At 40.1% G+C, this 15,227-nt stretch overlaps 1 protein-coding gene across 1 annotated transcript in view; it reads right to left on the bottom strand.

Moving 5' to 3' along the window:
• Window positions 1–15,227, bottom strand: part of ush2a (Usher syndrome 2A (autosomal recessive, mild)) — a 224,815-nt gene that overhangs the window by 164,029 nt on the left and 45,559 nt on the right. Inside the window, 5 exon segments of the mRNA XM_034679779.1 lie at window positions 636–861; window positions 2,277–2,560; window positions 8,439–8,646; window positions 8,808–8,938; window positions 9,224–9,419. Coding sequence (XP_034535670.1) covers window positions 636–861; window positions 2,277–2,560; window positions 8,439–8,646; window positions 8,808–8,938; window positions 9,224–9,419 — 1,045 coding nt within the window.

The raw sequence follows: 15,227 nt of genomic DNA, 5'->3' as shown, positions 1-15,227 counted from the left end.
AAAACATAAGTAAATGGAAAAGACATTAAAGGAGACTACCGTTCTAATACTGGGGTCCAGGACTCAAACTCGAGCCCTGATTTTAAGGACTTGTGACTTGACTTGGACTCAAGCTCTGATGACTCATTGTCTGCTTTCAGACTCAGGAAAAGGCGTGTATGTACTGTATGTAGAGGTGCCATGAATGGAGTGTTTTGCTTTCAAAGATTTGACAGAAAATGCAAACAAGAGTAGTGCAACATATGGGAAATGTAAGTGAACCAACAAGGAGAAGACAGGGACAACCTCCAACTTCAACATGGGGTGGGTGCATCCTAGACATCTGTCCAGGATGCACCTAGAGAAGTAAGTGAGTAAGCTGCTAGTTAATGTAATAATACAAGCTGTGTTGTTCATTAAAATTCTGGTTAATAGCAGGTGCTTTTAAATATTTTTGAGTTTATAAGACACCGAAATGATGAGTGTGTTTCCCCCATCAAGAGAGCTGGGATACCTATGTACTCACAACACACAGTGCTGTGACTTCAGGGATAATTCTAATCTTCATACACACCGACAGCATCAACATCTGATGTGTTCCAAACTTAAAGCCGATGCTTAAATGTCAATTTGTCTTCAGCCCTGTGTTCTCTTACTCTGGAGGTGTAAACTGCTGTTGTAGTAGTTGTGGACACAGTTGGTGCAGCGTGCTCCCTCCACCCCCTCTCTGCAGGGACACTGTCCAGTCCTCATATCACACACACGCTCGGGCACAGTGCCAAAGACATCACAGGCACAAGGCAGACAGCCTAGGGAGTTTCGCTGCTCCAGGGTGTGGTAGCCATGTTGACAAGAGTCACAATGATGGCCTTCCACATGTTCCTTAAAAGTCAAAGAAAGACATTAGTGAAAGAAGATGGATAGGAGGATGTAAAAATCAGAGAGGGGTGGTCTAGATGAGCTTCGAATAAAGTATCATGAAAATGTAATTACTCCAAGTAACAGCTTCCCTACAGACTGAAGAAGCATGAAAGGCCAATTGGATGCTGAGTTTGTCATTAAAAAGTTTAGTTTTGTTCTACTTTATCCTGTGTTCATTTGATTTATTATTGTTTTTATTGATGATTTCTTCTAAATAAATGCCAAACAGCTCCTCATCTTTCAACTTCATCAGTGCAGTATTAAGCCCCACCATCTTTTCAGTTTTTTTCTGCTCACAAATCAAAACTAACCAACTAAACTATGTGGCCTTTTTCATTTATTCCTCTCAATAAAAGTTTACTGCTGTTTTCAGGGTTGGAAAAAGTATTAAAATATTATATTTAAGAAAAAGTACACTGACTGAATTTTACTTAAGAAATTAAACTTTCAGTCTGTGAATCCACCCTTACTAGTACTTATTTTTAATGGGAGCTGGGGAATGAGAGAGGGTTGAAAGGTAAGATATGAACCCCAAATTATGTAAAAGCATGTCTTTCAAAGCTATTTTTTATGTATAACCAACAGGAGATCATTGATGTGTGGAGTGATTTTGTTAACACGACACCTATTAGGGTTAATGTTACTGAAGAATGTGTTTGCATCTTTTTTTTCAGTTTGGCAATTTTTAAATGGTCCTCATGCATCAAGAAACCTAGCCTGCAGTGCAAGGAGGTCACTGTAAACTGTCCAACCCACAGAACGGCTCACACTGATGAAAATCAGGTTGTGGCCCACCTTACGAGGGTTGGAAAGATGTGTCATTTTTGTAAAAGCAATGTTCTGCTGATAAGTTTTTGACCCTGGAAGGATGAACCTGTGAATGTATTTCCAACTTTACAAGAGTACTTCTTGTTGTGATTTCAGCTCAAGCATGCATGTTCTTCTCTGCTACATATAAGTTCACCTGACTGTCAGGAAGTAGATGTCAGCCAATCATCTGGAAGCATGAAGCTGATGAAAACCTTGTATCCTTTTTACTTTTTTTTTATTCAATAACAGATGCACTGTAGAATGTAGTTAAAAATTGAAATTACTAAATCAAGAGTGTAAGTATTGATTTAAAAAAAATATTCAAAAAGGAAAAAGTACACAAAAAAGTGTCTCACATTAATATCATTAAATGTTATTTACCTGCCACCCTGATTAATGTTTACAAGCTATCATTTCATCATATTCTATTACAGCATGTTACTGTTATTTCCTTCTTAATTGGCCACGGGTTTGTACTAACAGGCCGTCTAACTTTTTCCAATATGTGACTGTTAAGTTATTGTAAAACATTCATGTGATTACCAAAAAGATCTTAGTTCACTTGCCTTACAAACACACTGTCCTGTGTGAGGATCACAGTCTGTCCCAGGTACAGTCCCTGCATGTGAGCAGTTGCAGGGGGCACACGATCCCTCCACTCTTAAACCATACAAACCCCTGCCACAGGAGTCACAGCGCCATCCCCCCACCCCAGGCTTACACTCACACTGCCCCCCATCAGGCTCACAGAATGAGCTGAGGGAGCCCAGGGGGTCGCAGTCACATGGGACGCAACCGTCTGGATGGGACAGGTTCCAATAACCAAACTCACAGCGGTCACAAGATACACCTGGGGAGAAAGGATAAGAAATAGAAGGAGGAAGAGAAGGAGGGAGTAAGACAGAAGCAGAGAAAGAGAGAAATTTAGAGAAAAGTTTAAGAGAGCACAGAGTAGTACCAGCTGAGTGAACCACCCAAAAAATAGATAACCAAAGCAAATGGATGCTTAGTTGTTCACCATCAAGCATTGAGTCTATACGTGTGTGTGTGTGTGTGTGTGTGTGTGTGTGTGTGTGTGTGTGTGTGTGTGTATGTGTATGTGTATGTGTGTGTGTGTGTGTGTGTGTGTGTGTGTGTGTGTGTGTGTGTGTGTGTGCGTGTGTGCGTGTGTGTGTGTCTGTAAAAGAGAGCAAGAGAAATGGTGGCTGAGTGTATAAAACTGCCATCATTAAGGCCAGGCCCTCTACATATGATGGATCACTCACCTAAGGCCAAACACTTAATTTCACTGAGCGAGAAAATAAATAAATTAAGCAGCTACAAGAAAAGAGCGGAGGGGAAAGAAAACGAGGAGATGGAGGGATGGAAAGATGGATGGAGGAACATTAAAAATAAGACTGAGTTACCATCTGGTTAAAAAAAAAAAAAAAGAAGTAAAGGTGATCTTCGTTCAAAACCTTGAAGGTAATACATTTTTTAAATTCCAAAATATCCATTTACAATAATTCACTATAAATAAGATATTCTCTTGTACGACGCCCTTAAAGGGGACATATCATGCTTTTTTCATCAATATATATTGGTCTAAGAGGTCCCCAAAACATGTCTTTAAAGTTTATACTCAAAAAAATACTTTGAAATCAGATTTTGGCATGCCTGAAAAGTCCTCTTCTTCATTCCTCATCAGGACACTCTGTTTTCCCTCTGACCACGCCCCCTCCGGAAGTGGATGTGCCTCGGCTCTCCAGCACGTTGATCTAATGTTTACATGTTGGCTGAATATACACGGCTGCTCAGAGATCGCGTTACTTCAACCCTCTGAATCTGATCCTGACGGAGAGGCGCCTGTAGCAGGACCTTTCTGAACGATTGGTCATAGATTTAGTGTTTCTTGTTGTTTTATTTATCAGTATGTAGTTACAGTCTATGGTATGTAGACGTGTGTCTTGGTACACAGCTACGAACATGTAGCTATGTGGCTATGCTAACTAGCGCTAGCACTTATCCATGATAAATAAAAATCATCCACTAGATCTTCAAATCTGCAGACGTGGGGAGTAAAACCGACCTCTGCCAGAAAGGCAGCAGGACCTTTTATGAAGGATTGGTCACAGATTTAGTGTTTCTTGTTGTTTTATTTGTCAGTATGTCGACGTGTGTCTTGGTACACAGCTACAGCTACAGCTACACAGCTATGAACATGTAGCTATGTGGCTATGCCAATTAGCGCTAGCACTTATCCATGATAAATAAAAATCATCCACTAGATCTTCAAATCTGCAGACGTGGGGAGTAAAACCGACCTCTGCCAGAAAGGCAGCAGGACCTTTCTGAAGGATTGGTCACAGATTCTGTGTTTCTTGTTTTATTTGTCAGTATGTCGACGTGTGTCTTGGTACACAGCTACAGTTACGACATGTAGCTATGTAGCTATGCTAACTAGCGCTAGCACTTATCCATGATAAATAAAAATCATCCACTAGATCTTCAAATCTGCAGACGTGGGGAGTAAAACCGACCTTTGTGTTTATTAAGACAGCCTACAACTAGCATGCCTCCCTCCTAAGCTCCTTGTTAGCACACATTTGTGCAGGTAATGAAAAACGGAGGAGGGATTCAGTATTATTTTATACAGTCTATGGGCTGAACAAGCTCCGAGCTCTGACTCCGTGACAGACCGGATATTGTTGTTGCGTCACAAAAACACGGAAGTCTGAAACGGCTCGTTTCACACACATTTATAGAAAGGTGGAGAAATCAAAACAGGGGCAGAATGGATTTTTTTCATTCTCGGGGGGTTTGTAGACATGCCAGGGACACATATTTCAGGTAAAGAACCATTAGAAAGTCAATTTTGCATGATATGTCACCTTTAAAGAAATCATCTTAATAACAAGTCAAGTGAGAAGATTTCAGCTTTTTTATATTTTTGACATTTAACATTTCTCATTATTTATGACTCCAAAGGGAGCTATGCAGTAAAGTTTGTGAATGCACCGTCTGTCTTTGTAATTATCTGTATTATATTCAACTTGAAGTGTTCACAATTACTTCATTGTAACTGTGTGGAAAGCTATTATTTCCTTTTAGTTGTATTCTGTTCATTGCAATAATAAACACAAAACCTGATCATCCAGTAGGAGATGTTATGGCCTCAGCTGCAGTGCCAGGCTATGAGGCTTGTTAAACTATGATATGTAGTGTGAGCGAGCAGGCCTTATTTGAATATGCCATACGTATTCCATGACAGGCAATCTGTCCCTAAATGGATGCCTGGGGGCAACGCAGTCACCACGGCCGTTTATGAGGGAGTGTGTGCTAGTCTGTGGGTGGGTGTGAGAGTGTGTGCGCCCACATACATTCATGAAAAAGCCTACCTGTATGTCTGTGTTGACGCACCATGAACCAAGTGTGTGCATGTCTGGGTAAGTGTGACGCCTACTCAGTGTGTAGCAGACACTTGGCATTTCCCCTGGTCTGCCCACTTTAATGATTTCATAGATATGAATATATTTCCCTCTAAAGATCATATTTCATAATAGCGCCATTGAGACATGTGTGTATGTTGGGATATTACGCACATGTCTGAGTGTGGTTGTGGTAAATATGCGGACCGATAGAATAATGGTTGCTTAAAAATGCTAAGATTTGTAATTGTTTACTATTAAGCTATAACTGAAAAAAAGAATCCAACATATAAAATGAGTTACTGACAAAGTACAGGGGACATAGGAGAAGAAGCAGCAAAAACTTACAACAATAAAAGGAAATAAAGGTGAAAACATGATAGAAAATAGAGCGTTAGAAGATATTAGATTGGGCAAAGAAGAAGTAATTTTGTGTTGGAGTGTGCTTGTGTGCACACGTGCATATGTGTGTGTGTGTTCTAGGGACATGGCCTGGCCCTTTTATCAGTAGCCAGCTGGTTAACTGGCTCATGCATCACCATTTCAAACACTATTATGTACACACTGCACCCTGGCACCTTGTTATGAGTGTGCGTGTGTGTCTACATGCGTGTATCTGCGTCTGTGCGCACACATTTCAATTCCGTCCTTCTGAAGCGTGCCTGCCATTGCTCTACTCAAAGTATCAGCTTGGCGGTAATAAATTGCCATAATCAAATCTCATTTCTGAAAAATACCTGTGGGAGCAACCAAACAAACAAGGACAAAAAAAAAATGAAAGTGGGTCTCGTAAGGAGGAGTGTGAAAAATACAAGGGGCTGCAGCAGTTTGTTTTAATCAACTTGGCATTGAATTAGAGAATTAAATACCAGCTTAGTCCTTGATGGCAGGCACAAACACAAACGCACCAACACATACACAAACACACATAGAACCATATGTGGCTGTGTTTAGGCATCCACAAATAGACTGTTCAGATCATACAATACAGGCAGGTAAAGACAAAAGTACATGAACACACGGTCATATCCAGACACTCTTCCTCTGACATATACATAAACATTTTACACACTTTTACAAGCTCACATACACATGCCCACATCCACATGCACAACCATGGACCCTTGATAGCGAGGCTTAGCAATAACCATGATGCGATGAGTTGAGGAGCGTTGGCCGGTTTTGCATTTCATACGAGCCTGCTCTTCAAAGACACACAGGGGAGAGAGTGAAACCATTTATCACAAAGAGAAGCACAACGGCTGGAAGCACCACCGGCGGAAAAGCCTGTTTATTTTGGCTGGAAAAACACTTTGGGATATGGACATGTGTGTTTTAACGTCTGTGCGTATGAGCATGACCATTTTGGTGTGTGCACCCAGTTTATTCACTTTTGCTTTTGTGTGAACCCAAATGAGCAGCTGGGCCTCTGTATTAATTAGGATGCCATTACTGAACAATTTAACAGAGGGACTGTTTAATAAATAGCACAAGCTACCAAAGAAAGTAGGACATTTTGTTAGAGAAACGATTTCAAGGTCAGACTTCTGGTGCTGGGGGATGAGCTTCAGTGCTTAAATACATTGGTCTGACTAGATTGTTGACATTCCCATTAAATTGTTGTTTTCTTCTCCTTCACGTGGTGAGGTTGATGGGCTTATGGGGGTTGCAGAACATCAATGTTTGTTACATTCTCGTCATGGAGTTCTTTGTCAGTCCTTCCTAGAGATTACAAATAACTCTCTGCTCTTAAAGGTTTGTCAAATGTCTGTTTATCTGTGACTAGGGCAGTCATGATTTCAGATTGGTTATCATGGTCAAAAGACAACACAATAATATAATTGTAACATTGATGGACAGGTACTTCATAAACTTCACTGGTAAACTTACTTGGATTTGAATAGATGTAATCATCCATTTCTAATGATGTTCAAAGTTGGTGCTTTGTGTGCGTCACCAGCCCTGTGATAGAATCTTCTATTTCACTTCTTCTGCGTGTTATTCTGCATTACATATTCTCAGCAAACATACACTGCAAATAATTCGGCACTTGCCAAGATTTTAATTCTTAGATTGAGACATGTTAGATAAATGACCTTGTTTTTAGAGTTATTTACTTATCTTTAATCTTTGTATGTATGGTTGAATCTTAAATTGATTATGAACATGTTTTTTTTGTCTCAATTAGTCTGGGAGTCTTAAATTGAGTGAATGACTGTTAAAATAAGCTTCATCGGTTGTCTCACCTAAAGTCTCATCAAAATAAAACTGGTTTCAAGATTGAGTAACAACTTCAAGTTGCTTGATTTAAGAATAACGCATAAGACATCTATTCAAGACACAGTTCAGCTTGTATCCTTTTGATTGCTCATTTTTCTGCTGTGCAAAATGTTAATATATTTGTTTTGGTTTGGGTCTAAAAACTGTTTTAAATGTCTTAAAGTATGCATCAACCCGAACCACTATTAACAGTGTTCTTGATGTTATATGTTGTTAATCCTGACATGTATTAAATGTTGCCAGTAATCCAGCTTGCCATTTTGGTTTCTGTTGAACCATTTAAGAGGTATATTCTAAGAATAAGAACTGGATTAAATATTTTAGTTTAAAATGGATTAGGGTTTATTTCAAGATGAGCCAGCTTATATCAAGAAACAGCATAATCATAGTTTTCTAATAGTGAGTCATTTTTTACTTAAATTGGTGTTGTTTATCTTGTCCCTAGGACTTCATTTGCTCAAATTAGGTATATAAAATAAATAAATGAAATTTTCTTTGCTTATATTCAGTATATTTCACTCATAACTGTGCTGTATGAAGTTTGTTTTCAAGTAGTTTGAGATACAACAAATCTGCATATTCTACTTATTTCAAACCTTTTTAATACTTTTAAGAGCCTGCTTATTTCTAGATTTAACAATCTCCTTTAAAGATTTCTTGTCAAGTAAAATTAACTCGCTGCATGGACAGATAATTTTACTAGTTTTAACAAATGTTCACCTTGAATTATGTTTTTTTACCCTATATTTAAGCTACCATTTTTTGCAGTGTAGTCTCTTTTATAAAATCCCCAAACTCCCAAACTTTGCAAGGAAACCTTTTTGGTACCTAGCGTTCATCTGTCGTCTCCTCCGACATGATTTGCGCTGCAGCAGTAGCCACGCGCACTGCCATAAAGTTGGTTGGTGGCAACCAGCATAAAGAACCACTACCACCCCCTACTATGAACCAATTTCAATGGTTTTACTGTTTTCTTATTTGTAGCACAATATCAATATTTAATTTTCTTTAAAGACAGTTATTATATTGTGACAGTCCTACCTGTGACGTGAGGTTTACACTGGCACTGTCCCGTGTCCTGGTTGCAACTTGGATCTCCTCCTGTTGAGCTGCTGACGATGCCTATGTCACTGCAGTTACAGCGCTCGCAGCCATCTGGATTTGAGGCTTTAAGACCATACCAACCAGGCCAACACTCTGCACACCAACGACCTGTTACTGCAGCCTTACACGGACACTGACCTCCAACCTGGAGGTGAGATCATAGAGAAAGAGAGGGAGATGCCAGAAAGGATTAAAAAAGGAAAAGCATTTATTTGACTTGACAACAAATTAATGAAGTAAAATCTTTATTTCAGCTTTGAGGGTTTCCCTCCTCATCAGCAATTATCTCCTTATCTTTGTGAGTACCTGGGCACACTCCATGGAGCCGTTCACTGTTCCAGCAGTGTGACAGTTGCAAAGCTGACATACATCAACTGAAGTGGGATCAGATTCCTCCAGCCTGAAAAACCCACTTTTACAAAGCTCACAGTTCTTACCTGAAAGAGAGAGATAGAAAGAGGGAGAGAGATAGAAAAAGAAAGAGAGAGAGAGAGAGAGAGAGAGAGAGAGAGAGAGAGAGAGAGAGAGAGAGAGAGAGAGAGAGAGAGGGGGGGGGGGGGGGGGGGGAAACGATAAGAGAAACATCTGAAAGCTTATGACATCTGTTTTGTAATTGTTTCAAAGTGCTCAAATATTACTGTTGATTAAAAGTTTTTTTCAGTTCTAATAAAATGAAAATTAATAACTAAAATGATATTAGAAAACTGCTGCTAAAAGTATACCCGAGGTGTTATGCATGCAGCTGTCACACACGCCTCCTCCTCCACGATAATGCTCATACGGTTGGTCATCAGCTTCAACATCGTAATGGCAAGAAAGGGCATGGCCATGACACTGGCAAAGCCTGCAGTTCATTGGCTGAAGCTGGTCACCTGACCTGAACGGTTTGTCATTGTAGAGGGGTGCACAATGCTGGCACTGTAGAAAATAGATGTATAGTGTTAATTAATACAAATGTACATTTTTATATTGGTAAAGTAAACAAGGGATGCATGATATATTTAAATCCAATAAATTATCAGTTGATGATGGGAATATTTATCATAATTATTATTCCGATGATACAATTTCATCTGATAAAAACAACCAATAAAAGTTGCTTTCATTTATTTATTAACAGGCCTACCCATTACAACATGGTATATGATCTGCCATTACACACAAAGAAGAAGAACAAGACAGCCGCAACAAGCTGACATGGAAATAAAGATGGTTTCTGCAGTCCGTATGTTTTTCACAAGTTCAGATTGTGCCTGGCAAAATGTGCTGCAAGAAGTTTGAGAGGAGAAAAAGTCCATAGTTTATGTACAACAAATACTTTAAGTCACCTGAAAAGTCACTATAGCAATGAAGATGAATTGACGGAATAAAAATCAGCAGTAGCTAACTGAAGCATCAAAAAATGGGAAGTGCCTGTTCAACAGGCATTTGATGAACACATTTTTTTTCCAGTAGCAGAAGACCAAGGACTTCTCCAGCTAACCACATGTCTGAGACAGTGTCCTGAACAAACACTACATAAATAATGGACGTAGTATCCATCACGTCACCCATCTGTTCCTGAGCGCTGTTTTGAAGCCAATCGGTGGCGGCAGCCATATTGGAAATGCTGAACTTAACCAAACTGCTGGCGAGCTAGAGTGAGGTAAAGAGGCGGGCTTTGAGCCTCCTAGCCAACAGCTACAGTGTTCCCGCCCGTCAGTCGAGTCAGTCATGTCCTTTAATGGGCAAAGCTCGTAATCTTAATATCTCTGAACTGACGGTTAGAAAAATACACTGTGTGTGCAGAGAAATAAGCTACATAGACCAAAACTGTTTTCTGAACCAGGCTGTACACGTATTTATTTATGAAAGATGGTCCTTTTTTGTATGTGGTTTCCGGTGTTTCTGCAGTCAGCCTCAAGCAGACGCTCGATGAATTGCAGTTTGTAACACTTCGGCATGGGCTTCCTATTTTGAGAACAGAGGTTCCCGCTTGGTCCTGATTCTGAGTTTGAATTGGTAAGTATAGTATATTAATATGTATGTATATTTTCTAACTTAGACTCATCCATTCTTACCCTAAAATGTACATCAACTTTAAATCTTGAAACTGAAAGATGTGAAATATGTCAGTAATCTTATCAGTATCAGCTATCAGAAGCAGGTTATTATCGGTATAGGCTCAAAAAAATGTACATCATGCAACACCACTGCATTGTAAACCAGCATGTGGGACAAAAAATAGCATTACAACTGACATTTACTATTAGAGTTAACTCAATGACTCTGCAGCTTCATGGCATCATAGCATTTTAGTCACTGTACATAATACCGAGTTATAATATCTAAGACTAATTAATGAAAAATGCAAGATGCACTCATGAAGGACCTACACAAACCACATTCTAGTAATAATAAAAGAAACATGACCCTCTATAAGAATTCAACATGCACATAGAAATGCACTGCTGATGGAACAAAAGCATTGTTTAAGAAAAGAAATCTGATATGAACCCAATAATTCATGCTGAGACATGTCTTACAAAATATGTCAGAAATTGCTAATTTACTGAAAATAATTGCACATGCGTGCATGGAAAACCTGTCCCATGACAATGAAACACTGGTTTTAATGGAACAGAGACAATGAGTGAGACAGAAAAGAGAATAAAAGAGGAGGAAATATAACCAGACAAAAATCAGTGGTCCGTGTAAGTCTTAATCTAAAGAGAGAAGAATAATACGCATTGCTGAATAGAAAACACAGAGGTATTCTCCACTATATAATAAAGAGCCAGTACATTTACACACACACTCACAGCATAGGGAAATCAGACTGCTAATGAGGAGTGACTTGCAATAGCCAGGACTCTCACACAGGCCCACTTTCATGTCAAAATAAACAGAGCAAGGTGTGTGTCGGTTGGAGGAGGGGGAAAAAGTGATATAAAAAATGCATTTTTCTGTAGCAGCGAGCAGCAGAGGCGAGAAGCAGCAAGTACAAGCCCTTTGATTTTGTTCAGCAGTCAGTACAAATTATGGGGGACAAGGGGGGCATCAAATGGCGGGATTAAAAATGTATTAAAAAACACAGGAGTTCCTCCCATGTGTGACACATGCAGACCTGCGCTGGGCCCATTATGTATGACACACAGAGGAGGGGGGGGTGGGGGAGAGAGAGGGGGGGAGAGAGTGGATGGGGCTGGTGGGGAAAGGCTCCTATTTTTGAGGGAGGATGAGGAGGTAGGTAAAACATGCAGAAAACTGATGTGAATAGAAAAAAAAATCCCTCAGTGTTTTGAAGATTAAAACTGGAGGGACAGAAAGGACAATCCATGAGCTAATGAGCAAGAGATCTGGGGCAAAAAGGCAGGCAAAGACAGTGAGGACAATAATTCACAGATAAAAGTAATGCAAGTGTGTGAGAAAAAAGATCTGATGTGTCCAGAAGATGTGTTCTAACAAGGCATGAGAGGAGAGATGTACAAACATATACAGAACGATTAGTGGTTGCCTAGCGGTCTAAGCGCCCCACGTACAGAGGCTACAGTCCTCGTCGCAGGGGTTGCCAGTTCGATACCTGGTCGGTCTAGCATTTCCTGCATGCCTTCCCCCACTCTCTACTCCCCACATTTCCTGTCTCTCTTCAGCTGTCCTATAAAATAAAGGGAAAAAGGCCAAAAAATATAACTTAAATGAAAAAATAAGAATGATTAGATGTCACAGTTTGACTTTTTTTTTGTGAAATGTACAGTTTTGTGCTCATCCATAGGATCCAACAAGTACTTCAAGTACAGAACACAGGAAGCTTGCATTCATCTTCTTCACTGCCTTTGCTAAGACATCACTACAGTTTCCTGTATGTTTTACAAAAATTTGGGGGGCATTGTTTGTGTACTTGTGAGCGTTTTTTGTGCATCTTTATTGCTTGCAAATAAATACAAAACAAGGACCTGCTCAGTAGTTCTACTTGGATCGGAGTATCTTTATAGGCCTCTGTTGGAATTTAATTTTGGCATTACCTCACACAGTCCTAATTTCTTTATATAATTTACACTATTTCTGTGTTTTTCGGTCTTCTGTACTCCGTTGACAAACACGATTAAATTCATCGAGAAATGTTAAAATCCATGGAGCAGAGTGGACAGTCTGCTTGATTAAAAGAAAGATTCAAGAAGACAAATACACCTGCTCTCCAAACAGCAATCAATATTTAAAGGGTTTGTATGTTTGTATATTTGCATGTGTGTGAGTGTGTGTGGTGGGGGGGGGGGGTTGTGAACACGTCCAGGGCGCAAGTCCCTGTTGGGTGATTATTAACAGGATCTAATGAAGCAGCAGGAGATCCTCTGAGGACACACACACACACGCACACACGCGCACACACACACACACACACACACACGCACACACACACACAGACACACACACACACACACACACAAGAAAAAAGGATAAAGTCTGAAAGACCCACAAGCACACACACACACATACATAGGAAAGTGTCTCAGGACATGTAATTCCACAGGATTGCAGCATGTTTGCATGTTCCTGTTTGTTCTGTGAGTCTCCTGTAGTCTGTCAGTCACGCTATTTGGCTTAAAGTCTATCTGATGTTACCCCTACAGTAACTACCTGCCTCTCTGTATGTCCACACTCCCTCCTCACTCTATCCACCTGTCTCTCTGGTTCCCCGCCTGTCTGTCTGCTGCTCTGTGCCCTAAAACGTTTCACATATCAAAGGTTCTTCTCTTTCTGCACTTTGAACAGCTCTCACCACATCTCACTCTTCAACTCGTCCGCTGGGGAGGAGTTAAAAAGTGAGATGTGGTAAGTTCTCCTCTGCCATCTCTCTTCTCTGCCTCTGTGTATCCTCCATCTTCCCACCCTTACTTCCTTTTTCTATCTCCCCTCTCTCTGAAAAACAAATCACTCTGTACATCTCTGCAGGCTTCCTACCTCTCCCCTTCCTCGCCCGCTTCCCCTGTCTCTGCCGTCCCCCAACTGCTTGTTCTCATAGCCACAGCGAGTATGTGAGCGGGAAATATTACCATACCAAATGAAAGGGAGAGGATTTTTTCTTCCATCTCTTTTCTTTTCATTCAACATTGCGTTACCTTCCCTCTCTCCCAGCCTGCTAATTAGTCGAGGGACCGGTGTTTGGGAGTTAAAAGGAAACGGCACACGTTCATTCTCTTCTTCATACAAAAGGTTTTGATGGCGCTCCATCATCTGCACACAGTTCCAGCAGCTAAAGAGGACAGCACATACTATAGATTGTGTGTACATCATTTTAATTCTGTTGCTTCTTTCTGCAAACGTCCAGCCGTCTGTAATAATATAATGATTCTGAGAAAACATTAGAAAAGTAAGTTAAAATCCCTGAAGAAAAAGTACAAAGTCTTCAGTCTTGACTTTTTAAACAACTGGACATTAAGTCATCAAGTACATATACAGAAGATGTAGCAGCTATAGTGGAAACTGTTTCCACTTTGTTTTAATTCAATGAAAATTGCTAATTAATCACTGAAAAACTTTTTATATAATTTGTATACAGGTGTTACTTTGGAAGTTTGTTTCAATGCATACAACGCCTGTGTGTGTTTGAGTGTGTGTGAGCTGTTTTGCAGAGTAAAGGATTACATCTTATTTTCACTCTGAATGTTTCCACAAAATCTGCTGAGTGTGGAGGCCACTCTAATGGATATGTGGACATTCAGATGGCCTGTCACAAGCATCTGTGTGTGCATGTGTGCTTGTGTGCATGTGTGCATGTGTGCGTGTGTGTGTATGTTCTAATCTGCTGGGGAAACTCATCTTATCCTAAATGCCATGACCAATTTCACGCTCTCACTGGAAAGGTCGTGCCACTGGTGTGTGTGTGTGTGTGTGTGTGTGTGTGTGTGTGTGTGTGTGTGTGTGTGTGTGTGTGTGTGTGTGTGTGTGTGTGTGTGTGTGTGTGTGTGTGTGTTAACCCGGTTAACCCCTGCATGGGGGAAAATCTGCTGTTGAAGCAAACTTTAGCCGCACAGATCCTGGAAAACTCTACTTAATGTCACAAGCCATCAATATCTATCACACAAATAGATTTTAACACAAAAACACACAAATAAATTGACAATATATACACACGCAACACAAGTACCTGTGTGTAATTCAATCCCTTGTCTTGTTTCAATACAGGACCTAGAGCTGGGCGATATTGAAAAATTATGTTATCACAATAAAATATCTAAAATCAGTCGATATCTATAACTATCACGATAAATATCAAATCATTATCTAATTTAAATTTAAAGGTAGATTTTTGGTCCTGAGTGAAAGTTGAAGAAACCAGACGGTCTGGTAGTTTGTATCTGGATAAAGTTTTCTGATAAACTTCTTGAATCCATCATCTCTGACGGTGCTAACAGGTAGCAAGATGTGTACGTTTTCTTCTGTGTCACTGTTGCTCGTTTCAGCTGTTTACATTCCACTCCAAACGTCTTTAAGCCTGCCTAACTCTCACTCTGTGATATGATTGGCTATTCAATACCATCTTCTTCTTCTGTCTAATGTTGGGTGGCAACAAGTGTTTAATGCTCATTAGCAACCCTCCCTTTCCAGTGGTTCTGGGGTGTAATTACCATAGACTGTATATAAAATGGTCGTCATCTTGTTCAGCTCAAAGTAAAGCCGCCATAAAAACTGCTCCCCCTAGTGGCTGGCTGCAGTATTGGTCAAAAACTCTGTCTCCCCCATTCA

This window comes from Notolabrus celidotus, chromosome 3, assembly GCF_009762535.1.
Source record: "Notolabrus celidotus isolate fNotCel1 chromosome 3, fNotCel1.pri, whole genome shotgun sequence".
Taxonomy (NCBI): domain Eukaryota; kingdom Metazoa; phylum Chordata; class Actinopteri; order Labriformes; family Labridae; genus Notolabrus; species Notolabrus celidotus.
The sequence above is the reverse complement of the archived record's forward strand: the minus strand, read 5'-3'. Positions and strand labels throughout refer to the sequence as shown.